Source organism: Aethalodelphis obliquidens, unplaced genomic scaffold (assembly GCF_003676395.1).
Source record: "Aethalodelphis obliquidens isolate GAN/ISIS:26980383/991018 unplaced genomic scaffold, ASM367639v1 scaffold19, whole genome shotgun sequence".
Taxonomy (NCBI): Eukaryota; Metazoa; Chordata; class Mammalia; order Artiodactyla; family Delphinidae; genus Aethalodelphis; species Aethalodelphis obliquidens.
The window spans coordinates 29,129,219-29,156,628 of NW_020837963.1; the positions used below are offsets into that span (position 1 = coordinate 29,129,219).

A 27,410-nucleotide genomic window follows, 5' to 3' on the forward strand; every position below is an offset into this window, starting at 1 on the left:
CGAGCTCAAGGCTGAAACTAGTGTCCGAGTCCAGGGACGCAGAATTGCTGCCCGAATCGGTTTCTGTTAATGTTGAATTTTAACTGTACTTGTCGTTTTATGTGTGTATCTTGGTGTTATGAGCTTTTAATACTTTGGGGATGAAAAGCCTTAAAGCCAAAACAGAAAAGTAGACGGTGAGAGGATCCAGTGCCGTGGCCGAGCTCTCGAGGGGCCCGTGTCCAGGGGGACTGGCTCCCGCCCGGCGACGGCGTGAGTCACCGCTCAGGACCCCAGGTCTGCGGGCACGGGCACTTCCCTCGTCCTGCGGCACAGCCAGCGCTCAGACGGTGGTTTGTGCCGTGTGCTGTCCGCCAGGCTTCACAATATTTTCCTATTTCTGACGCATAAGAGCAGGTTTCCACGGGATGGGGGACCAAAGAAACTAAGGCAAATTACATTCAATGTTAGTTTATACTTGTATTTTTAAATAGATTTTTTATTAGCGTGATGGGGTCCAAAGAGCTTGTAGGAATGCTCTAGGAATTTGAAACGTCTAGGAAACATCAGAAAAATAAACGATCCAAAACAAAAAAGCGAAAGTATAAGTAAAATAAATTAAATACGAATTCGGACACTAAAAAAAATCCCAAAATCTAAATGAAGACATGAATATGGGACAAATATGAATGTGGGGTATCTTATAAAGGGCTGGACCACATCCTGCTTCTGTGGCAGGTTTGCTGCCGGCCAGGGGGTGGGGGGTGGCCTCCTCAGGGACACCACGATGTCAGTAGACGTGGAACGACTTCTACTTAGGACAAAACTCTCAGGTACAAGGCTCAGGCCATCTCGCAGCAAAATTCTACGTTCAGGGAAAGTAATTTATGTGCTACATTTATTGAAATGTATTGAATTTATTGAATGTGTTCAATTTATTGAAATGTGTCTATAACACGTGACACAATCTTCATGAAGGAAAGTGTTACACTCTTCAGGCTGCATTTCTAAACACCTTCCCTCTGTCTGTCTTTCCGGGTGGCTCTTCTGCCTGAGGGACATCCTCATCCTTCAGTCGCTTGCTCTATCATGTAGCCGCTCATCAACCAGCGTCCCCGAGCCCCTGCTGTGCAGGGACCATCCATGTGGCCTTGACGTAAAAACTAAGCAGAAGGTCACCCATCCTCCACCCTCATGGCGGTTCAGAAGGCGCCCTGACCACAGACATGGGCGTCGACACGCAGTGATCCCAGGAGGGGTGACCCCAGGAGGGTGACCCCAGGAGGGTGACCTCAGAAGTGACCCCAGGAGAAGTGACCCCAGGAGAGTGACCCCAGGAGAGTGACCCCAGGAGAAATGACCCCAGGAGAGTGACCCCAGGAGAAGTGACCCCAGGAGGGTGACCCCAGAAGTGACCCCAGGAGAAGTGACCCCAGGAGAAATGACCCCAGGAGAGTGACCCCAGGAGGGTGACCCCAGGAGAAGTGACCCCAGGAGAAATGACCCCAGGAGGGTGACCCCAGGAGAAATGACTCCAGGAGGGTGACCCCAGAAGTGACCCCAGGAGAGTGACCCCAGGAGGGTGACCCCAGGAGAAGTGACCCCAGGAGAGCGACCCCAGGAGAAGCGACTCCAGGAGAGTGACCCCAGGAGAAGTGACTCCAGGAGAGTGACCCCAGGAGAGTGACCCCAGGAGAAGTGACCCCAGAAGTGACCCCAGGAGAGTGACCCCAGGAAGGTGACCCCAGAGGACTCACAGCGAGGGCCTGGGACCATTGAGCTCCATGTGGGAGGCAAGTGTCCCTCAGGGCCCAGAGCCTGAGGTGAGAGGGGACAGAAAGCAAGTCAGATGGCGCGGCTCTGCGGAGGGCGCCGAGGAGAGCGACTGCAGGGCGCTGGGGGCTGGGGTGCGTCCCAGACACAGCCATCCAGGGCCGCCGCCTCCTCCGGCCACAGCTGCAGCACAGGCAGACAGGCAGACGCGGGCCGGAACACAAGGTGCAGGGGCCGTCGAGGCCCAGCTCTCTGACCCCGCAGGCCCTGGCACTGAGCTCCGGCCGGCGTGGACTGCGGGGAGGCCTGAGCAGGCACGCGGGGCGGGCCCTCCGGAGCCAGAAGGCGTCACCCACGCCTTTCAGAAGGGGACTCGGCCCCATTTTAACTGAGCACGTGGTGTCCGGCTCACACTGCTCCAGGCCCGGAACACGCCCCAGACGTGCCCGTGGCGGTGACCTCGCCCCTGGGCCTGGGCCCCGCGGGCCACGGCAGCTCGGACTCCCCCGTTGCCTCAGTGAGGCTGAGGGGTGGAGGTCGGCTCTTGGAAGACGTGGGGGAGGGCCGGGCCCCTGGCCCCTGACGGCACCGGGGGAGGAACAGCGGCCCAGCCCCGCGCGGTGGGTCTCCGGCTGCCTGTGGCCTCTAGCAGGAACGTCCCCTCTAGTCACTGTGACAGGGACAGAGGCCAGGGAGGGGCTCAGAGAGAGGGCCTCCCGAGGAAACAGCAGGGCCCCCAGGCTCCTGTCCACATCAGCATCACAGCCCAGGGTCTGGAGAGGCGCTCGATGGAAATCTCAGCTTCCGAGCTGGTCACTGAGCTGCCAGCGCCTCTGAAGTCTCTGAAATTGGGCGGATTCCAGGTTTTTCTCGCGAGGTTCCACAGTTGCCTCTCCAAGGCCTCCTGCTGGTAGCCTGACAGCCCTGCTTCCCTCCGGGCCAGAATCAGAAAAGAAGGTGCCTGGAAGGGGCACGTCCACTGGGCGGTGTCACCAACCGTGTGAAAAATGCTATCGGTTTTAAACGTCTCTGTTTTAAAGTGAGAAATTTCTGTTCAGCTCTGATCTCCCCTGCCAGGCATCTGGGCCGAGGCACACTTTGCCAACATTTGGAAACTGTAAATAAGAAACTCCGATCTAAAAAGTTTTTATGGACTTAAATGTTTCAGCGAAAACATTTCTTGAGAAGTAACATTTCTTGGGAAGTTTCTATAAGAAAAGAGCATTTATTTTGCTTCCGTGTAAGCTGGCGGGTTGCCCTGTTCTAGCTGTGCTTTCCACCCTCAAACCAGTGACTTGGGCTAAGAGACGCTTCCAATGGCGTGGGAACGCTCTGAGGACACCTCCCTCGATGGAGGCACGTGTTGGGAGGCACGGCGGCCCTCTGCTCGGGAGAGGCCCTGAGCCTGAGCCGGCAGGAGGACAGGGACCCACAGGAGGCTCCTGGCAGCTGGAGACTTTTCCACTGGGAGTCTGAGTGGGAGGAAAAGGCCTTGAACCATTAGGGCAGGTTTTATGGGACTTGAGAAAAGGAATGGCATCCACTTAAAATATGTCACAAATTCCTTTCACAGGATGCATGGAATGCGGCCGGCCGTACTACACGGAGTGAAAAGGGCTGGGAGAGGGCACAGAGGACGTGGCCCTCACGTACGTCCAGGCAGCGGTATGTGGAGCACGCAGCTTCCCCCAGGGGACCCTGCGGGTCGACACCCTGACGGGGCTTCTGTCCCCTCTGCGCTGGAAACACCAGCTCCGGGTGCTGGTCCCAGCATCTCGCTGTGATGCTGGAATTCCTCCTTCCCGTCTGAGGGAAAGAATCAAAACAAAGCCCACATGTTTCACGTCTTTGCCTCTGGAGGAACGGGGCTTCAGAGGAGCCCTGCGCCCCACAAGCCCTGCAGACGAGGCCCTCACTGCCCAGCAACCTCGGAGGAGCGCCCAACGACGCGTCGGCGTGTGCGAGTCCTTCTTGCAATGGCGAGCTCCTTCCCTATGTTTAAAACTGTGGCAAACTACACGTACACTTTTCCATCTTGAGCGTTTTAAGTGCACAGCTCCGTGGCACTTTAAGCACATTCACGCTGTCGTGCGGCCACCGCCATCCGTCCCCATAACTCTTCATCTCGCAAAACTGAAGCTCGGTCCCGGTGCAACACCAACTCCCCTCCCCCCGCCCCCCCTACTTTCTATGAACTTGACGACCCTGAGTCCCTCTTACGAGTCATGGGACAGTATGCGTCGTGCTGTGACGGGTTCATCTCACTGAGCAGTCCTCCAGGCTCACCCGAGCTGCAGCCTGAGTCAGAGGCTCCTTCCTTTTCAGGGATGAATCATATTCTCCTGTGTCTGTCACCACATTTCCTTATCCGTCCGTCAGCAGACAGACGCCTTTGAGGGCTGAGAACAGCGACACCGTGGACACAGAGCTCTCCACTGTTTTGCAGACACACCTGTAGCCGTCGCTGTATTTTAACGCGTGGCTTCACCTTTCTCTAAGCTACTTTTACACAGGTTTGTAAAACTTAACCCACCCAACTGAGATGTACCTGTACTTACTGATTTTGACATTGATAACCAATGTCATCTCCAGATAAGTTTGCTGCTAATAAAAATCTGTGCTGAGAAGGAGAGAGAGAGGGAGAGAGAGGCAGGGACGGGAACAGGGATGGTAAGAGGGAGGAGGAGGCTCCGGAAGCCTTGCCAGCGCCCAGCCCAGCCCCGGGCCTCAGCGCCTCCCAGCCCGGCCCCCGCCCGCCGGTCACGCAGGGCCAGCTCTTGAGCCTCGGGGACCGCCGGACGGGGGCTCCAGGATTTTCAGCGGCGATGACCGACGGCGACCATTAGGCCCCCATCTAGGCTTCATCGGGCGTCACTCAGGGAGCCTCTAACGGCTGCGCGGCGTGACCCGGCGCCGTCTTACACCCTCGCCCCGCGCCTCCCAGCCTCCGGTCTCCTCGGCCCCGCCCCCCTCGGGTTTCCATGCTTTACCCACGTCTCGTCGACGTGACAGGCGTCAGCGAGGCCTCCAAGACTCTTGCCCGCAGACCCCCTGCCCTCCCCGGCTCGCACTCTATTACAAGACGGGCGGCGCGTGCGTTCTCTGTGACCAGGGCACCCACGGGGGCGGTGAGGGGGCACCGGCACCAGTCACACCGGGCAGGGGGCACAGCCCCCGAGGTCCGTGCACGCGGCACGGGCCCCCGCCTCCCGGCTCCACTCGGGACGCGTGACCTTCGCGCCCTCGGCCCTCCGCGCCTCCAGCTTCTCTCGGGACCCGCACCTCCCTCCCCGGCACGAGAACAGCGCTTCTCTCCGACGCCCGGTCCTTTCTTCCCTTGTTGACTACACTGGGCTTCGCCATTTTCACGCGGAGGTTACTGACTACAGAGATACAGATTCCTCTTGCACACGCCTTCTGAAGGTAAATTGTACCCCAGTGTGGTGACAGGAAAGAATGCAAACCAGAGAGCCTCACTCCAACGTGTGTGTGACAACTGGCTCAGGGTCCCTACGGGCGGCTCCAGGGAGGGGACCCACCAGGGACAGGGCGGCCACACCAGCTTCTCTGCAGAGCTCTGGGTTCTGCAGTGTTGGTAGATTGTGGCAGCTTGTTAATCCCTTCAGACCAGGTACCGTGTTTGTCATCTCATTTATCCATCCATTCATTTCCTCAGCAGACACTTCTGCACGCGTGCGTATCCCCCAGCATCTTAAGCAGATGCTTTACTAGTAGGAGTGTCACCCCTTACGTAATATGATCACCCAATTCCACAGTTCGTTCTCACAAAGGCAAAGACTTAATACGTGAATCCCTCCCTCAAACTTGCAACACTTTATGACAAGGAGGAACGCTGTGCTGCCTCAGGTTCTTCATTCCAATTGTTTTCCCCACAGAGAAGCTGGCAGTTACCACGAGAGATGACTAATTTGTGTATTTGTGCAAGTGCGTTGTCGTGCTGGGGTGAGAACAATCCTGAGAAAGTGTAATCCAGTGAGAGAAAACCTGGACTCAGACCAAAATTCAAATGCCATTTCTCCAGTAGCCAATTAAGTTGCTTAGCTGCTCTGGGTGTCAGTTTCCTCATCTAGGAAACAGGGATGGATAATGGGGCCTCTTGCCTCACAAGGTGGTCACTCAAATGAAACCAGAAGGAGGTGAGCACACCTTGAGGACGGTCCTAGGTGGGGTGCGGTGGGTGGGGAGCTGAGGAGCTCACTGCAGGGAGGGGCGCCCGAGTGGAAAGACGCTGGGGAGCACCAAGCCACTCGCCCAGGGGAGGGGGCGCCCGAGTGGGAAGACGCTGGGGAGCACCAAGCCACTCGCCCAGGGGAGGGCGCGCCCGAGTGGGAAGACGCTGGGGAGCACCAAGCCACTAGCCCACTAGCGTTATTTGCAGACCCTGATTTCCAGCATCAAAGGCGTTCGCTGAGCCCCGCTGCTTGCTGTTCGCCCCCAGAGAGCCCCCCTGTGCATCCTCCCAGATCCTACCGTGGGCCCGGTCCCAGACAGGGCTCCAGGCACGCACAGGTGGGCCTCTAGTTCTACAAAGGGCCCGCTTCCCAACTGCGTTATCAGCGCGAGGAGGTTCCAGATGCCTGAGGGCAGCTCTCCGCCTGCATGGCTGTCTGAGGGCATAAACTAAATCCGGGGGCTCTCGCGTCAGAGGCCTGGGAGAACCTGAGCGTAAGAGCTGGGATGATTCCCTGCCGATCGGCAGGTGGAGGACTCTCAGTGCATACGTGAGAGGATCATCGTTTCTGGAAATGAAACTTCCCGTTCTCGCTGCAGTGAAGGGCTTTTTACTGAACCCTCCCAGCACTGTCCCCAAAGCCCAGCGGCCTGAGCACCCACACAGCTTTTGCCATGTTCACACGTCACTTGTGATAGTTACTTAATAATTTTCTTTAAATTAATTTTAAATGTAATTCTTGTTAAAACAAAAAACGTGTCCTTATCCTAAGTAAAACAAATAACATCATGGCCTTGATGTATTTGTTGTATTTTTTCTATTACACATTCAAACAAATACATAATAAATATATAATGAATAAATTAAAACACGTTTGTCCCTATGCTGCCTAGAAAGCCTCAGCGTCTCAATTTGGGGAAATTGCTTGACAAAACAACGTTTGCCTTTAGAGAAGCGGGAGGACCCTGAAATCCAGCACCAAAGCCCGGCCACCCACACCGGAGCACAACTCAGGAGAGGCTTCGCAGAGAAATTCGCTGAAGGAATGTCTCCATCTAGTGGCCGTGACCTCTCATTACACCGAGAAGCGAGCTCCTGCTAAACATTTTAGGCCCCGGGTTTCCTTCTGGGGGAAGTGACAGGAGTTCTTGAGTTAGAGAGCGCTGACGGCTGCTTACCTTTTGGAATATACTAAAACCCACTGAACTGTACACTTTAAAGGGATGAATTACATGGTAGAAATTATGTGTCGATTTTCAAAAAAGAACGATGGTGAAAGGATTCAACGTGAGCAGAAAGAGAAAATCCTGCCTCTGCCTCCTCACGGTGAAGTTAAGTTATCTAGAGCATGGCGGCGAGGCTGTCCTTTTCTCTGCTTTGTCTTGGGGACATGAAGTTTACATCCAGGGGCCCGACCTCTTCAACAGAAATCAGTTTCTTCATGTGTTTGTTGGTAAACCACAGCTACGGTTCCTACTAAACACAATTTTCCCAGGATTCCTTAGGCTGCTATTCTAAATTGTTTCTTTTTAAGGCCATTTCACCCTAAAACAAAAAAGTGCTTTCAAGCTGCAATTACACATATCTGAAACGTGCAGCCTGTGCTTTGCTCTTGCTTCACGGTGGAGCTGGTGGGTGCGGTTAAATTATGATGTTTTATTCTAAGGGGAGGCTGAAAACATCTGCTCCTTGATGGAAACCATGTGTTATTACAAGACGCTACGTCAGGCAGTTTAACACGATATATTCCTTACAATTACACTTACTAAACAGAACCCCATTACAGAATTCCCGCTAATGTTCTCATCACACACCAACTCAAGAATCTTCCCCTGTAACTCATAGGGGATTGATCAGTGCAATTATCTTGTAAAGGTCTTTGTCAGTGGATTCAAAATAACCGGAAACAGTCATTATTATTATTTAGGGTTCAAGTGTTAATTTTCCAGCCTCACACAGCTACAGGTGTGGGTAAAGTGGAAAACAAACGCTTCTGTGCACAGCACATTTTCTGGGACGGAGGGCACTGGGAGTGGCCTCCCACCCTGCCGGGAGCGCGCTCCCACTGCAGCGCCTGGAAACATGGCCCCGAGAGCTCCAGGGAAGCCAACATGACCTTAGTTCTGCTAAGGGCACAGCTCACGTCTTCATGCCCTAAGCTTGTCTCCCTCATCTGGACGCTTAGGAGAAGGTGCCCTCGTGCGTGGGGTCTGAGGAGCTCCGGCCCCGATCCGCCCCCCAGGAGGGCTTTGCTGCCCCCCTGCTGCAGAAGCGGGGCAGCCGTCCAACCTCGGTGCCTCAGCCAGAGCCATGGGGGCCTGGGCAGGGCCGGAGGAGAAGCCCGAGCAGCGTCTGGGGACACAGCTCTGACGGCCACTCTCCCCTGCCCAGACCTGCTCCTGCTGCGTTCCCCTCACATCACACACCTCAGAGCCATCTGCACGTCAGCCACAGTCTATATTGCGCAGGACAGCCCTTTGCAACAGAGACTTCTTCAGCCCAAAATGTCAGTAATTCTCAAGTTGAGAGACCCTGTGCTAGACTGGCCCAGGAAAAGGAGAGGAGACACAATGAGCAGAACTGGCAGTGAAAGAGGGGCTATCACGACCAACCATACTGACAAGAATTATAAGGAAATATTCAGAACTTTATACAATGAAGATGAAATGGCAAATTCCTAGAAAGACACAAATGATCAAAACTGACTCAAGAAGAAATAGAAAATTGGAATGGACCTATAACAAGAAAAGAAATTCAACTGGTGATTTTAAATCTTCCCAGAGAAAAGCTCAGTCCCAGATGGTTTCAACGGTGAATTCCATCAAAAGTTTAGAGAAAAGCTCTTTCAGAAAAAAAGAGGAGGTAACACTTCCCAGCTCATTCTACAAGGCCACCACCACCCTGACGCCAAAGCCAGACAAAACGTTACAAGCAAACTTCACACCAATCCCTCTCACGAACTTTAACACAAAAACCCTTAGCAAAATCTTAGCAGCATATAAAAAGGATTATAAACCACGACCAACTGGAACTCATCCCAGGAATGCAGGTTGGATGAACATCTGAAAACCGATCAATCGATAGGTGTGGAAAAATCTCACTGACAAAATCCAACATCTATCCATAATGAAACGAACAGACAAAAACCTCTCAATAAACAAGGAAGGAGTATCCTCAGCCTGACGCTGGGCATGTAAACAGACCTACACATCATAGTCAGGGACGTGCTTTCCCTTCCTAAGATTGCGGACAAGCCCAGGATATCTGCTCTGGCCACGCCCACTCAACGCTGTGCTGGAGGTCGTAGAGAGCGATACTTGCTCCGCCAGAAAGGAAGGAAGAGAATGAGAGAATGGAAAATAAATTGAAGCATGAAGATTGAACAGAAGTAATAAAACTGTCTATTTACAGATGACCTGATCCTGTATAAAGAAAATTCTAATATAATAAACTCATTAGAACTAATAAATGACCTTATCAGGATTGCAGGATACAAGCCCATTGTGCAAAACTCAATTCGATTTTCATATACAGTTGACCCTTGAACAACACAGGTTTGAACTGTGAAGGTCCACTTACATGCTGATTTTTTAAAATAAATTCACATATTACTGTAAATGTATTTTCCTTATGATTTTTTAATAAAATTTTCTTTTCGCTAGCTTACATTTTATAAGAATACCACATATAAATATATATAACATTACAAAACATGTGTTAATCGACCGTTCATGCTATCGGTAAGGCTTCCAGTCAACATTAGGCTATCAGTAGTTAAGTTCTGAGGAAGTGAAAAGTTATACACAGTGTGACTGCATGGGGGGTTGGTGCCCCTAACCCTCGTGTTGTTCAAGGGTCAATTGTACTATCATCAAACAACCTGAAATGAAATTAAGAAAATAATTCCATTTACGATAGCATCAAAAAGAATACAATACCTAGTATTAAATGTAAAAAAGGAAGTGCAAGATTAATTCACTGAAAACTATAAAACATCACTGAGAAAAATTATAGAAAATTTACATGGAGGGACATCCCATGCTCACAGATTGAAAGATTCAATATTATTTGTAAGTCAGTTCCCTACAAATTGTAGAGATTCAATGCAATCATTATCAAAATCCCAGCATATTTTTGTAGAAATTGACAAACTGATCCTATTAATTACATAGACATGAAAAGGACCTAGAATAGCCAAAACAATTTTGACAAAGAACAAAGTTGGAGAACTTACACTATTGGATTTCAAACTTACTATAAAGCTATAGAAATCGAGATCATCTGGTGTTAGCATAAGGACAGACATAAAGATCAATGGAACAGAACTTGAAATTCTAGGATGTTCACGGTCTATATCATAAAATTTAACACAAAATAACATTTTAAAGAGTCACTGGAGAGAGATTTCTTCCTGTTAAGGACTCTCAACCCCATAGTATATTTTCATGTCTGTCTTGTGCTGGATTCAGAGGATGGATTGACAGGCGAGGACTCCAACCCACTCTCTCATGTGAATTACACTAAGACGGTCATCTTGGGACCTGCTTTTTATAAACTCTCTCTCCAGCGGCTGTAATGCAAACTTGGCAGTCATAAGATGAGAAGCATATTAGGAGGTAATGTGTATGAAAATTACACGTGGAATTTATGCAGGAAGATTATTTCCCCTAACAGAACATTTTACTTTTTATTATGAAAGTTTTCAAACATGCAAAAATACTGACGTTTCTCTTACCCTTCTCCAGCAATTATCAGTACAGAACCTATCTTGTTCAATCATACGTACCATTCACTAAACCTGATTATTTAGAAATAAATCCAGGTATCCTATTATTTCATCTGTAAAATATTTCAGCACACATCTTTAAATGATAAAGATTCTTCTTAAACCCATAGTCAAATAAAGCATCAATAATCTCCTATAGGAATTTAAAAAATAAACAAAAGAAATCCTCCGTAAGCTGCACGGACTCTGCATTCAGCCTATAAAGGCCAGCGTTCTCGTTTAACAGCCTTTTTACACCCATCTGATGATGTAAAATCAAATGAGTCTCATGCTCATTTTCCCAAAAAATATATTTTTGCAGCAGCAAAGCGAACGTTATAATATGCAGTGGTCAGGAGCCTGCCGTCCTGCTGTTCCAGAGGGAATACATGAGATAAAATGAACACGGCAGAGCCCGTTAACTCAGTCCCTCTCATGTAATGCGCTGGGCCCGTCTCAGACCTAGAAAAGCTGACCATCAATCCAGGAGGGCTGACCGTCTAGTTCCGAACCTGATAAATTTTCACATGAAAACTTGTGGCTTGGAGTTGTGAATCAGATTCACTGTAAACTATGTTTTCTTAACACCCAACTTGAAATAATAATTTAAAAAATTAAACCCGGGGCTTCCCTGGTGGCGCAGTGGTTGGGAGTCCACCTGCCGATGCAGGGGACGCGGGTTCGTGCCCCGGTCCGGGAAGATCCCACGTGCAGTGGAGCGCCTGGGCCTGTGAGCCATGTCCACTGAGCCTGCGCGTCCGGAGCCTGTGCTCCGCAACGGGAGAGGCCACAACAGTGAGAGGTCCGCGTACTGGAAACAAACAAAAAATTAAACCCGAGCCATATGGGAAGGCTCCAGTCATAAAATGCTTCCATTCCATCTCTACCCCACTATAACTGACAGTATACCTGGTGAGGATGCTGAGAAAACCAAACCCTTCTAACTCTGTGTGCTGTCACTGGAGTCGTAATCTCATGCGCTATTCCAGCAGAACCAAGCAGACTTCATAGCATCTCCCTTTACTGGGAAGTAAAACAACAAAGAGGGCAGGGAGCATCTGTCTGTTGCTTCTCTCATGATTACCTAGCTGCTCCGAAGGGCTGGGAAAGGCTCCTGAGAAGTCACGGCTCGTATGAGAAGCACCCTGGACGGTCTCGGCAGGCATGTGTGCGGGCTCTGATGTACACCCGCTATTCTGGTATTTTTCTGGGATCGTCTAAAGGGACTGTTTCTGACTCATGGTGAGAAATCAGCCCGCACAGCACACCAGCTGCTCTCATGGTAACAGGGCCACAGACGTCCTCATCCCTAGTGACTGCCTTCTCCTGAGCACGAGAACCATTTCAGCGTTCCCGGCTGTCTTTTCCTTTCCAAAATGCACACCATGTGTACTACTGCCCTCTTTGTAAAAGAAATGGTAGAATGTTCCTTGTAGCCAAAATAACTTTGTTTTCATTATTCGTCTGTTCTCAAAGAGCCATTTTACGGAAAGTAAAATGCTATGTGGCCAAGCCTATGGGAGCAGTAAAAAGAGTCAGTAAATCGTTGCTAAGCTAGAATAGTCCCTGTACTTACACGCTTTATAGAATAGATTTAATTGGTCTGTGTGTTGTGTTGTACAGTACAATTATTCTAATCTATCATGTAATAATATCCTATATGCAGGTGTATTGGTGGTTTGTAAATACATTATCTTATGGAGATTTCTCCTCCAAATGACTTAAAATTCTTAAGTCACAATTATCTTTTTCCCAGATATGTCAATAGTGCTCTCCACTGACAGGAAACTTCTCTATTTCCACCTTTTCCCTCTGCCCCACTCGCCGAAACAAAAGGGGCGGTGAGCACATGACTCCTCTAAGACCAGTACCTTCAAATATAGACCAAAAAAGGGAGAAAACCAGGTGGGGAAATAGAGGGGGAAAAAACCAGTAGGGGAGGGGGGTGGGGAGAAAGGGAACGTCTTCTCCTTTGGTCATTTGATCCAGTTTAAAACAAACAGAGAAGAAAAATCAAAGAGAAGAACTTCCACTTTGGGTGGTATGGCAGTGTAGAAACTCTGAAGGGCCCCTCACACCACAAAACAATTAGATTTTTGTCTAGGACTTAATTTTCCATGTCAGTATTGGGCTTGGAGGAAGTAAGGGACATCCTGAAGTCTCTCAACTCAAGGAAATCCTAATGAGTGATCCAGGAGGGAAACTCCAGTAAGAAAATACAAGACGCAGGGTTGCCCTCAGAGAACTTGCCAGTATCAGAGCTACCTAAGGTTGCAGAGGTGGGGAGGGTAAACCTTGGGCTCCTGGCACAGCAGGAGAGGTGAACTCTAGACTCCTACCCTGGAAGGGTCCAAAGTGTCCTCATCTTGGGCCCTCTGGCTCTCGCCATAGCAAATGTCACAAGGATCTCCACAGATGATCAACCAAATATGCGCTCACCAACAGCACCAACCATAAAAGGAAACACAGCTTCTATACATAAGAATGGGTAGGAACAACTACAAAGACAAAGCAGACTCAGACCCACAAAGACATCAGTTATTCAAATGACCAGAATCAGAATCTGACAAATTAGGTGTGAACCTATAAAAGAAAAAAGAAAATTACAAAAATTATAAGCAAGCATTGTAAAGATAGGCTATAAATGGACAGGCATGTTTGGAAAATATCCAAACAGAACTTTCATAAATGCAAAAAATAATTTTTGAGGTAAAGCTTCAAAAGATGCGTTAGACAGCAGATTCCACACAGATGAAGTGAGATTAATCAAGTACAGCCAATGTTTGATGAAATTGCCCAGAATGCTGGACAGAGAAATAAGAGGAAAAACTTTTAAAAGATTGAGAGATGATTATAGGATGAGAAATTTCAACAAGTATCTACTCAGAGTTCCAGAGAGACTAAAGAGAAATACTTAAAGAGATAATGCTTGAGAATTTTCAAGAATTAATGAAATCCATGAATTTACAATATATTTCAAACAGTATAAGCAAAAAGAAACCTACCATTAGACACACAAACAAAATTACAGAACCCCAAAGACAAGGAGACTTATCACCTACGAAGCCACAACCAGGTTAACAGACTTTCAACAATAAAAAATGGAAACCAGAATCTAATGAAATCTCTTCCAAATGAAAAGAGCCACTGTCACTCTATAGCTGTTTGTCTACCAAGATTACCTTTCCACAGTGAGAGCAAAATACAACATTCTCAGATAAACAGGAACTGAGAGTGTAACTCCAACAGAAATTTACTAAAGGAATTCTAAAGAATATATTCCAAGGTGAGCCCTAATCCCAGAGGGAAGATGTGATTTATTTACAACACAGTATATACAAATGTGTACGACATGTACATGTCATATGTAGATTATATATTATACAAATATTTTAGGTATCCATCATTTTAGTAGAACCTGTTTATTTTCATTGGAATGTATCTCTTTCATAATAAATTGTTACCAAAAAAAAGGAGGATATGAAATGTTAAGGAAAAAATGATGAAAAATAAATTGGTAAACATATGTTAAAGCAAAACATTGTCTAGAAAATAATGTCTAATTTGGGAATTGTAAAAAGGTAGAACTGAAGTATTAGACAATTATAGTGTATAAGTCTGGAGAAGAACAGAGGTATAGTGTTTTAAGATCTATATATTGTTTGGAAAGAAACTGGAATATTCCCTTTAAATTTATTAAGTTAGGAATACAAGGTTCTTTTGGCTTCCAATTCCAATACGTGTGTGTGTGTGTGTGTGTGTGTGTGTGTGTGTGTGTGTGTAGGCTTCCCCACACCAACAAGAAATTCTCAGATGCCAGAAGGATGTCCAAGAATTCGAAATCAATCCTGATACTGTCTCCCTGGAGATAGAATCAGATTCTACAGGTTAAGGTTCAGTCCCACAAGACAGCCCTCCACTTCAGACTCCAGTCAAAAGCCCAGGTTTCATTCTCCTGACCCACCGGTTACAAATTCGAGATCCCAATGACCCCCTCCAACTCAGGATGCCAATCACAAGTCCAGTTGTTACTTGTACTTCTGATCAACTGGCTATGAATCAGAGGTTCCCACAACCCCCCCACCCCTCAGGTTGGATTAATTTGCTCAAACAGCTCACAGCACTCAGGAAAACCCATTTTCTTACTGGATTACCAGTTTGTTACAGAAGGCTATGGAGAAAGGATACAGATGAACATCCAGATGGGAGAGATACACAGGGCAAGGTGTATGGGAGGGGCGTGAACCTTCCATGCTCCCTCCAGGTGCACGACTCTGCCAGGTCTCCACATGTCCACCAACTGGGAATCTCTCCAAATTCTGTCCTTTCGGGCTTTTATGGAAGCTTCGTTACTTAGGCACAATTGATTAACTCATTGGCCATTGGCAGTTGATTCAACCTGCAGCCCATCTCTCCTCCCTGGAGTTCAGGGTGGAGGTGGGGATGGGGTGAAAATTCTAACCCTCTAATCATTTGGTTGGTTCTCCTGGCAACCAGCCCCTACCCTTAGGTGGGGCCCTACTGAAAGTGTTTTCAGGAACTAAGGACAAGAGACCAAATATTATCCCATTGTTCTTATCACTCAGGAAATTCCAAGGGTTCTGGGAGATGTGATCCAGGCACTGTGGATGAAGACCAAATATATATTTCTCCTATAAATCACAATACACAAAGGTAAAACTTCAATGGTGATCACCAAAATAAAAAAAAATGGAGTAAGAAAAAATATAAGAAAATAAACAGAAAACCAGATCTCAATATATCCCCAAAGGGAAAAAAGATGATAAGGGAGAAAAGATATCCAAAGAAAAATTGGAAGGTTAAATATAAATGTACTGGACTTTCCAACTAAAAGGTGGAGATTGTCAGAATGAATTATAAAAGTCTAGCTAGATGCCATTTATAGGAGAATACCTAAACTTAAGGTGTAAAAACTCTAAAAGTAAAAGTGAAGTATATACCAGGCAAGCATTTATTAAAAAGAAGTTAAAACAGTTATATTACTTCAAGCAAAAAACATTTTAATAGATAAGCATTATTCAGGATACAGAGGGCTCTACATAACAAAAAGTTTCAATTCCTCAAGGATATAAAAATTTTTAACATGTATGCCTTAATAACAACCTCTGCCCCCAACCCATTTGTGTATGTATGCGTACAATTGTGTGTGTACACACAAAAAATTAATAAAACTACAGAGAGAATTTGGTAAATCCACTATCATAGTGAGAGGTTTCAACATGTATCTCTCAATCACTGCTTGGTCAATCAGGAAAAAAACATGGGAAATTTTAATAACACATTCAACAAGCTTAACTTATTGAGTAGATATAGACTCCTGATTCAATAAGGAAAGATGACACATTCTTTTGAAGTACATATTAACCATATACCGGAATTATGTTAACTGCATTAAATTTCAAAGAAGTAGTATCATTCAGATTATGTTATCTAACCATAATGCAATTAACTTAGAAGTCAACAATAAGAAGATGGAGAAAAATTCCCATGCTTTGGACATTTTCAAATATACTTCTAAATAACCCATTTGTCAAATAAAAAGATCATAATGGATATAAATGAATAATTGAATGACTGAAATGAAAAAACTATCTATCCAGACTAGTGAGATGAAGCAAGAGTGATACGCAATAGCACACAAATGGCATTGAAGTTTTACTTAAAAAGAAGACAGGCTAAAATTAATGCTTTAAACATCCAATTTAAGATGCTAGAAATAAGAATGAATCCAAATAAATTGACAAAATTCCTAGAAAATGCAATTTCCGAAATGACTCAAGATGAAACAGAAGGTGTGAATAGACCTGTAACTAGGATAGAGATTGAATCATCAGGGTAAAATCTTCCCACAAGGAAACAGCAAGACCAAAAGGTTATAAAGGCTAGTTACACCAAACTTTCAAGAAACAGATCATTCCACACTTACAAAAAATCTTTTAGAAATAGAACTAGAAACAGAAAAGAAAAGCTCCCCAACTCATCTCATGACACCTACTGGCCTTGAAATCAAGTTAAATAAGGATAATATAGAGGAGGAAACATATGGACTATTCTCACTCATAAACATGGAATGTATAATTTTAGTTACATAAACAGAATTCATATATCTGTTATGTGTGCATATGTGTATATGTACATATATGCATATATAATTTTAACAAAAGAGAAAGCCATATGATCCCTCAAAAGATGCAGAAAACATCTGATAATATTCTAAAATAGTCATAAGAATCTTTTAAGAGACTATGAATAGACTGAAGTTTCTTTTACCTGATCATGAATATACAAAAAACACTCATCACGTGTCTTTCCTAATGGGGAAATGTTGGAAACATTCCCCGTAAAATGTGGGGTAAAACAAGGATACCACAATAACTGATCCTGTTATATAACTGATCACTGCAGTATAGGGATAAACTAGCACATTAAGACAAGAAAAGAAATAAAGCTATAAAACTTGGAAAGGAAGTAATAAAACAATTATTTGTAAATGATATGAACTCCTACATTGAAAACTCTGAAGAATCTACTGATATACTATTTAAAATAAAAGAACTTATTAAGGTAAATGGGTATAAGATCAGTTCACGAAAATCTACTGCATTTTTATATACCACCAACAGTCAATTAGAAAATGTCAATTTTTTAGAAGTATCATGTATCAACAAAAGTATCAACAACAAAAAGTAAAGTTAACTAGAAATATATCTAACCAAAAATGTGCAACTCCTATATGCAGAAAATTATAAAACCTTATTGGAAGATTTTAAAGGGGTCCTAAATAACTGGAGTGATATACTGTTTGTGGATGGCAAGATTCAAATCACAAAGATGTCACTTCTCCCCAAACTGAATTATAGATTCCATATAGTTCTGATCAAACAGGTTTTACCAATAAACTTGACACATTAATTCAAAAATTTATGAAACAAAGGCCAAGAATAGCCACAAAACTTCTAAAGAAACTTCTAAATAAGTAAACTACTGTGGGGCAATTGCCCTCCCAAATGTCACGCCTTATTATGAAGCTACAGCAATGAAGACGATACAAGAACAACCCAGAATAGAAAGTCCAAAATAAGCTCATACCTTTATAGAGACTTACTCTGTATCAGAGACAGCACCACAGCTCAGTGAGAACAAGGTAAGCTTTTCAATATATAGTGCTGGGATAACTGGTTACCCATATGGGAAAGAAATCAGATCCCTGCCTTACAACATATACAAAACATCCAGTTCTTATTATTTAAAGACTTGGCTGTGAAAGGCAAACTTTTACAAATTTTAGGAGTAAAAAAGGAAGCTATCTTTATAACCTCAGGTTAGGGAATGCATTCTTAAAATTAAGGACTTCTGTTCTCAAAACAGAAGTTTTGAGAACTTGAAAAAGACAAGCCAAAAATTGGTAAATGATATGAGCAACATGTAAACAGTAAAGGATCTGTATTCAGAAACCATAAGGAACTACCACCACTCAACAAGAAAAAGACAAACAACCCAGTAGAAAGGTGAGCAACAAACTTGAATAGACATTTTGCAGAAAACAAAAAAGGTAAATTTTAAAAAACAGGAAAAGATACTAAGCCAAAAGGCTATCAGAAGAGTGCAAATTAAAACCACAACTTAATTTTAACACAGATTTTCATTTAGATTGGCAAAGATAAATAAGTCTGATAATACCAAGTTGTTGAGAATGCGGTGAGAATATAAACTGAGACAACCATTTTTGCATTATCTCATAAATCTGAACATTTGCATAAACTGATTCAGCAATTCCACACTTATGCACATATCCTCACATTTTAACTCATTACACCAAGAAACACACAGAAGTATGTTCACTGTAGCAAGTTTCAGAATATCAAAAAGCGAAAACAATCCAAATGTCCATTCACAACATAATAGATAAATCCATCCTGGCATATTCACACAATGAGCTATTATATAGAAGTCTCAATATATAAACTATACCCAGATAAAATAATATGAATAAAATTCGGATTCATAGTGATGAATGAAAAAGCCATTCAGATTTAAAAACATGATGCATTTTTATAAACCTCAAAAAAAAGTGACTACACAGTATCTTTGTGCATACATATATACAAATGCAGCAAAACACCATACAAGAAGAGAAAGACAAACATGAAGCCGAGGACGGCAGATACCTCTGGTGGGGAATCAAGGGGATAAGATGGGAGGGTAAGGAGTGCATAGGTAGTTGTAACAATACTGGTCATGTTCTAGATTTTAGATTGGCGGATATGTTCATTTTAGGGTTACATAGTCTTTGGTATGTACATAATTTACATAATTTTTAAATGGGGGGAGAGAAGAACAAAGGGAGAGAGAGATCCAACTTTATAAAGACCATGACAGATCTACCTCAGAGTATCACAGGTTTGGTTCCAGACCATTGCAGTAAAGTGAATATTGCAAGCCTCACAAATTTTTGGTTTCCCAATGCAAATAAAAGTTATGTTTACATTATACTGTAGTCCATTAAGTGTGCAATAGCATTATGTCTAAAAATAAGCATACATACCTTAACTTAAAAATACTTTATTGTTAAAAAAATGCTAAACATCCTCTGAGCCTTCAGTGAGTCGTAATCTTTTTGCTGGTGCAGGGTCTTGCCTGGATGTTGATGGCTGCTGACTGATCAGGTCGGGGGCTGCTGAAGGCTGGGGTTGATGTGGCAATTTCTTAAAATAGGACAGCAGTGAAGTTTGCCACATCAACTGACTCTTCCTTTCATGAATGATTTCTCGGTAGCACGCAATGCTGTTTGAAAGCATTTTGCCCACAGTAGAACTTCGTTCAAAATTGGAGTCAATCCTCTCAAATCCTGCCGCTGCTTTATCAACTAAGTTTATGTAATATTCTAAGTCCTTTGTTGTCATTTCAACAATCTTCATAGCATCTTCACCAGGAGATTCTGTCTCAAGAAAGCACTTTCTTTGCTCATCCATAAGAAGCAACTCCTCATCTGTTAAAGTTTTATCATGAGATTGCAGCAATTCAGTCACATCTTCAGGCTCCACTTCTAATTCTAGTTCTCTTGCTATTTCCACCACATCTGCAGTTACTTCTTCCACTGAAGTCTTGAGTCCCTCAAAGTCATCTATGAGGGTTGGTATCAACTTCTTCCAAACTCCTGTTAATGTTGATGTTTGGACCTCTTCCCATGAATCACGAATGTTCTTAATGGCATCTAGAATAGTGAATCCTTTCCAGAAGGTTTTCAATTTACTTTGCCCAGATCCATCAGAAGAATCACTATCTATGGCAGTTATAGCCTTACGAAATGTGTTTCTTAAATAATACGACTTGAAAGTTGAAATTACTCCTTGATCCATGGGCTGCAGAATGGACGTTGTGTTAGAAGGCATGAAAACAACATTAACCTCACTGTACATCTCCATAAGAGCTCTTGGGTGACCAGGTGCATTGTCAATAAGCAGTAATATTTTGAAAGGAATCTTTTTTTCTGAACAGTAGGTCTCAACAGTGGGCTTAAAATATTCGGTAAACCATGTTGTAAACAGGTGTGCTGTCATCCAGGCTTTGTGGTTCCATTTATAGAGCACAGGTAGAGTAGATTTAGCATAATTTTTAAGGGCTCTAGGATTTTCGGAGTGATAAATGAGCATTGGCTTCAACTTCAAGTCACCAGCTGCATTAGCCCCTAACAAGAGAGTCAGCCTGTCCTTTGAAGCTTTGAAGCCAAGCATTGACTTCTCCTCTCTAGCTATGAAAGTCCTAGATGGCATCTTCTTCCAATATAAGGCTGTTTCATCAACATTGAAAATCTGTTGTGTAGTGTAGCCGCCTTCCTTAATTATCTTAGCTAGCTCTGGATAACTTACTGCAGCTTCTACACCAGCACTTGCTGCTTCACCTTGCACTTTTACATTATGGAGATGGCTTCTTTCTTTAAACCTCATGAACCAACCCCTGCTAGCTTCAAACTTCTCTTCTGCAGCTTCCGCGCCTCTCTCAGCCTTCATAGAGTTGAAGAGCGTTAGGGCTTTGCTCCGGATTAGGCTTTGGCTTAAGGGGATGCTGTGGCTGGTCTGATCTTCTATCCAGACCACTAAGACTTTCTCCATATCAGCAATGAGGCTGTTTCGCTTCCTGATCATTCGTGTGTTCACTGGAGTAGCGCTGCTAACTTCCTTCAGGAACTTGTCCTTTGCATTCACGACTTGGCTAACTGTTTGGCGTAAGAGGCCTAGCTTTCGGCCTATCTCAGCTTTCGACAGGCCCTCCTCACTAAGCTTAATCATTTCTAACTTTTGATTTAAAGTGAGAGACGTGCGACTCTTCCTTTCACTTGAACACGTAGAGGCCATCATAGGGTTAATGATTTGCCTATTTTCAATATTGTTGCGTCTAAGGGGATCGGGAGGCCCGAGGAGAGATACTGACACGGAACGCACGTCAGTGGAGCAGTCAGAACGCACACAACATTTTTCAGTTAAGTTCCCTGCCTTACCTGGGTGCGGCTGTCAGCGCCCCAAAACTACAACAGCAACACCAAAGGCCACCAATCACAGATCAGCGTAACCAGTAACGACGGCAAAGTTTGCCTGAATTACCACAATGTGACACTCAGGAAGCGAGCAAAGGCTGCTGCAAAAATTGGTGCCGACAGACTTGCTCCATACAGGGTTACCACAAACCTTCAATTGGTAAAAAACGCAGTATCTGTGAAGCAGAAGAAAGCAAAGTGCTGCAAAATTATGCACGTACTACTGTTGAGTTGTCTGCCTTCCTTACATTACGTCAGCTTTTGCTTCATGCACCTGGGGGCACTGCCGTTGGGACAGGTGGTTATGTTCAAATACCACCAGAGAAAGTGCAGCTCTTCAGAAATCCTATCAAGAAAGACCTTGAAGGCCCCCGCCGACGACCACTCCCACTCCTCCCTGACGGCTCGGCTTGTCTCCACAGTGGCTCCTGGTCCCTGCGCACAGTGCACCTGGCCTCCCCGGGCGGGCACGACGGCGAGGCGGCTCCGACAGTGCGGGAAGGGCCAGACCCCGAGAAGACCCCAAAACACGCACCCCAGGGCGACGCGAGGATCCCGGCGCCCACCAAGTTCCAACCCCAGACCGCGCACAGCATGCTGGGACCACAGTCCACGACTCCCGCGAGGCACGTCGGGATTCCAAACGTCTGACTGGGATTCATGGGACAGCGGCGCGCTGCACGCTGGGCCTCGTAGTTCCACCACGGACGACCGGCCTTAGCACGTGATGGGAGGAGTTGTGGGACGTCAGCCCCTTTTGCATGCCGGGACCAAAAGCGCCTGATTGGGTTTCTGGGACACCGGCCTCTTAGTCCTAAGACACCAGCCAGCCCTCAGCGCATAAAGGGTTGTGGGAACAGCAGAGCGTTGCATGCCGGGACTTGTAGTTCTCATGACGCCGGCCCTCAGCCGGTGACGGGGACTGCGGGACAGAGACCCTCGTTGCACGCCGGGATTCACGGCGCCTGACGGGAATTCGTGGTTCAGAGGGGCGCGTTGCACACCGGGACTCAGAGTCCCACGATGTCCAGCCTCAGCGCCTGACAGGGCTTCTGGGCCGGCAGCTCCGCGTTGCATGCCGACCCACAGCCCCAGATGCCGGCGCTTATGGGGTGGATGGGGCGAAGAAACACTGTTCCCACCGGGCCCAGTCGCAGAAGCGTGGTCTTAGGACGCGCCCATTTCCCATGGCCGGCGGAGGACCTCTCGGGCCCCGCGTGGGCGTTTACACCCAGGCCCTCGGCGCCTGCGCGCACGAATGCGGTGGCACGTGACGTCGCACGCTGTCCCGGAAGTCGGCGCGGAACGGGTGGCTGGTGGAAGCCGGTGGTGCCGAAGGGGGAATCGTAGCGCCGCTGCCGCCTCTGCTTGGGCCGGGGTCGCCCGGTAGCCCGCGATGGGCGCCGGACCCTGAGCGCGCACCGCCGCTTTTCCACAGCGCCTCCACTCGGCTGCGATGGAGGCACCGCCCAGCGGCCGCGTTCCCGCCGAGGGCGCCCAGCCGCCGGCCGTGGCCGAGGTGCGCTGCCCCGGCCCCGGACCGCTGCGCCTGCTCGAGTGGAGGGTGGCGGCTGGCGCGGCCGTACGCATCGGCTCTGTGCTGGCCGTGTGCGAGGCCGCCGCCTCCGCGCAGCCCACCGGGCCCGCCCCTACTCGCGCCGGCTCCGGGGGCTGCGTGCGCACGGAGCGCAGGCTGAGGTCGGAGCGCGCGGGCGTGGTGCGGGAGCTGTGCGCGCAGCCCGGCCAGGTGGTGGCACCCGGGTGAGTGGGAAGGAGGGAGGGGGCTGAGGTCTAGAGGGAGTTCTGGGCTTGGGCCGGGAAGGGGTCCTGGCCCGGCACTGGGTGGGAAAGGGTCTCCGGGGCAGCAGCTGAAGGCTGCGCTCTGAGAGAACTTTGTAAGTTAGAGCCCACAGCGGCTTGGCTGCCTGTTTATCTAAGGCTGGACGGCAGTCACTGCTAGTGACTTTACTAATCAGAGGCAGCTGGCTTTTTTTAAAAAACTCTCCGTCACCGAAATTGCACCCTTTGTAAAACAGTTGTGTTCTCTTTTCTCTCTTTCTGTAATAGGTGTCTCCCCCACAAGACTTCACGTTTGTAAACTAGGAAACCTAGGGGGTCATAGCGCGCACAGGACTAATCAGGCGTGCTCCATGCTTGTCGCAGTGTCAGCTGTTGGGAGGCGTGCACTTCTTTAGGTTCTAGTAAACCTTGCGAAACGTGGTTGTAAAACCTGGTGCAGTTCTGCATCTCAGCTCAGGAAGGGGGTGCGGCCTGGGCACAGGTAGGTCAGAATGAGAAGTAGTAGTGCAGCCTCCTGCCACAGGCTCTTGCTGTCGTACCTCTGTTTTAATCTAGTAAAGGGTTTTTTTTTCTTTTTTAAAGTGTGTGAACCTGTCAGTTTATATCTTCTCCCTGAGTTGACCAGTGTTGTGCACAAAGGCGTGTGCGCATGACTGGTGTGGTTGTTGTCATCGTCAGGGACAGAAGCCTGGGGCAGGGGAGCATTCCTGCCTCCTGCTTAGTGGCTGGCGTGCAGCTGTCCTCTGTGGGGACCTCAGTGCCCTGGGTGCTCAGTTCCCTTTCTGCCCACCCTGGCCCTCCCCGGGGGTGGGGGGGCATCAGTCCCTGCTCCTCTCCCTGTGGCTCTAATTGCCCCTCTGGCTTTGGAGCATCTTCTGCCTAGTCCACACAGCAGTGGGTGACCAGGATAGAACCGGCCTCCCTGGGAGTCCCATCCCGCATCCTTTCCTCTCCTCTCCTCTCCTCTCGTCTTTGGTGGGGAGCCAGGCCCTCAGCCTTCTGCTCAGATGCCTGCCCCTGCCCACTGAGTGCATCCGCCACCAGAGCTGTCTGCCTGGCCTCCTTTAGGGGACAGGGGCTCGCTGTGCTGTGTGTGTGTGGCACACTGTCAGCGTTACTTTGAAGTCAGGTCTTAACCTGACCATTGGTTGGTCCATAATGAGCCTGTAAACCTGCCAGCTAAACGATGGAGGTGCACCCTGATGCTGCTGTATCACTGTGTAGAAAAACCCTGAGGGAAAGACATCTTCTTCATGTGGTTCTGTTCCTCTGCATGGAAAAGGCCACCAAGGCCCAGACGGGCCAGTTACTGGTCACGGCAGTTAGTGAGACTCACGTGCATGCATGGATCAGGACAGCCAGTCCTGCAGATAGATCAGAGTAACCCAGTGAGGTCATGTAACCAATCAGCCCAGTAGCTGATAGAGTGACAGGCTCCCAGCTGTGAGTAATTCTCTTTTTGGTGTGTTTTTGGTGTTTCAGGTCTTGGGGTATCTTACTGCAGTGGTTCATCGTGGGGCTTTTTGAGGACCTGAAGAGTGGTAGCATTTCTCCTGGAAGGCAGGTGTGTGGGGGAGGAGAGCACCAGCACAGCGCCAGGCCCACCTGGCTGGAGTTGTCCTTGTCTCCATCTGCACTGTCCTCTGCAGGACTCATCCTGACCACGTCAGAGGTTGTTCTCAGGCAGTGAACAGTTGCAGGAACGTAGAAGTCCTGCCTCTGGGTGTAGTGGAAATAATCAGTAGATACTGTTGTGATCTGTAACAGGATTGCACGTTTTTGTAGTGCTTCATGCTGTCGGGGAGAACGGGAGCTATTCTGACTGAGACAGAGGAAGGGGCTGAGGTCCCAGGAGGTTTTGATAAAACAGCACTGTCCCTACTGAGGCTTTGCCAGGGCTTCCTCTGCGCTGCTCTCTCCTTAGGCTGCGTTTCATCCAGAGCGTCCCCCTGGGGGGAAGCAGATAGAATGAGAGTCTGTTTCTGTCTTCGTAATATATATGTGGATTGAAATTATTTTGATTTGAAAATTTTCTGACAAGGCACTGCCTGCCAGAGAGTAAGTCTGTTAATTGTGTACCTGATGATGTCTTTCCCCCTCACCTGTCTGCTTTTTTTCAATTCACTCGGGTACATTGATGTCTCCAAAGGAAAGGAAAATATATGCATAAAGTAATCAGGAAACAAGTGTGGTGATGGATAAGGACCGACACGGGAGGAGGCTGTGTAGGTGCGCCTTTGCCTCTTCCATTGACATCCAGCCAGCTTGATCTGTGCCTGTCTGAACCTGCTGTTTTTATCAGGGTTGTACAGTGCCGATGTTCTTAATTTCATCGTTTCTGCTTTATTTCTTGCTTCGTTTTCCTCTGTAAGAACAACTAATTTTTCAGTGTGGATTCAGGGGTTTTTATTTTATTCAGTGGCTTATGGTCCATTCCGATGACTTGCCTTGATGCTCAAGCTGTCCTGGATGTGGAAGCGGGCGCCCTTCCAGGTCCCGTTAACGTAGAGCATGGTCCTGTTTTCTGACACAGATGGCTTCTGCTCTCCCATCCCCAGCCCTGGAGTCAGCCATTTCTCCAAGAAATCCTGCTTTCTTTTAATGGAGAATGGCATTTAGAAACCCCAATCTGGGTGCACAAAATAGTCTCTTTTCCTCCAATATTCTTCAGTACTCAGAGGTTTAGCACTTAGAAGAGATCCCGTAGCCCTCCTAACCTGTAAGCCCTGCCCAGACCCAACACCTGACAGTGACTGCTCCAGGGAGCAGCGTGCTGGGGCCCAGCTCCCTGACACTGCCCTTTCTGATACACCCTGTGCTCTCTGACCTTCCTATTGGAGCAGACACAAAAGCTAATGAGTACAAAAAAATTAGAGTTTGATACTTGTGTGTTTTGGGGAAAATAACTTGTTTAGGAATTGCATTTGATGGTTATCCTATGGATTTTCTCCAGGAACGAACCAGGAAAGCTGACCTTTATGGGTGACTGGCCTGGCATTCTGCGGCTTGTTTTTAGAGTTCACGGTGCATCAGTCCCTTGGCCGTGTGGAGGATTAGGGTAGAACACAGCCCACTCGGCGTGTTTCACCCGGCCTCGAGCAGTGTCTGCAAAGCTGGAGGAGGAAACAACTTATGCCAAAAAGGACGTTGCTGCTGTGCTCCTATCTAATTCCCTTTCCCTCTCTCTTGTCATTTTATCTGATGCAGAAGTCATTTGGGATAGACAGTGTCATACTCAGCTCTGGCCCTGGAGAGCAGTTCTGAGTGATCTAGTAATTGACAGGAAGTACAGTCCGCCCTCCACACCACAGGTTCCGCATCTGTGTATTCAGCCAGCTTGGATTGAAACATTTGGGGGGTGGGGTGAAGTTCAGAAAGTTCCAAAAAGCAAAACTTGAATTTGCCACATACCAGCAATTATTTACATAGCGTTGGCATCGTGTTGGGTATCATAGGTAACTGAGAGGTGATTTAATGTACACAGGAGGGTGCATGTAGGTTATATGCAAATACTAGGCCTTTTTTTTTTTTTTTTTTGGCGGTATGCGGGCCTCTCACTGTTCTGGCCTCTCCCGTTGCGGAGCACAGGCTCCGGACGCGCAGGCTCAGCGGCCATGGCTCACGGGCCCAGCCGCTCTGTGGCACGTGGGATCCTCCCGGACCGGGGCACGAACCCGCGTCCCCTGCATCGGCAGGCGGACTCCCAACCACCGCGCCACCAGGGAAGCCCACTAGGCCTTTTTATATAACGGACTTGAGCATCCTCAGATTCTGATACTTGCGAGGTCCTGGAACCAATCCCCTGCGGATACGGACGGGTGACTGTCAAGTCTGTTTCCCCCTCCTTTTAATTTGGGCCGAGTGTTTCTGAGCTGCTGTACCCCGTAAGTTTCACTCCACCAGTGTGCCTACCAAGAGGAGCGGTGTGTGGAGGCTGAGCCCCAGGTCATCGCTCCTGGCCCAGGAGCTCTGGGGTCACTGGTGTTCGTGTGGCCTGCACGTTGTCACAAGGCAGCAGGTCAGTGGAGCCTGTAACTGAAGTGTAAGCAGCCTCAGCATATGTAAGCCTCCTGGGCTGGTGGATGAGCCAGTTACTGTTTCTCAAACACCTGCCGCCAGCGTCCCTGGAGGTGAGCGGCAGACTTTTCACCAGGTGCCAAAGGGCCCACACGCACCACTGGCCCGTGAGCAGCTGTCTGAGACGCGCCTTTGAGCGGAGCAGAGCGCCTCCGGTCCCCTTGCTGGCTCCACCGCGCCGTCGCAGATGCTTCCAGGGCCCCGTTCCTCCCCTCGGGCGCAGGAGAGCAGGGCTGGCTGGGAAGGGTCCCGGCAGGGAGGGGTCTGGG

The 27,410-nt window shown here is 47.5% G+C and overlaps 1 protein-coding gene across 9 annotated transcripts in view; it reads left to right on the plus strand.

Moving 5' to 3' along the window:
* The first annotated feature begins 21,908 nt into the window (after positions 1 to 21,908).
* CTDP1 (CTD phosphatase 1) overlaps positions 21,909 to 27,410 on the plus strand; it is a 41,839-nt gene continuing 36,337 nt past the window's right edge. For 3 of the 9 annotated variants that reach the window (XM_027118819.1, XM_027118823.1, XM_027118821.1), the window contains exon 1: positions 22,272 to 23,025. In XM_027118819.1, coding sequence (XP_026974620.1) covers positions 22,721 to 23,025 — 305 coding nt within the window. In that variant the 5' untranslated portion in view covers positions 22,272 to 22,720. Of the gene's footprint in view, positions 22,246 to 22,267; positions 23,026 to 27,410 lie in introns of those variants that run through there. The other 6 variants (XM_027118820.1, XM_027118824.1, XM_027118826.1 and 3 more) reach the window with 5 other exon arrangements.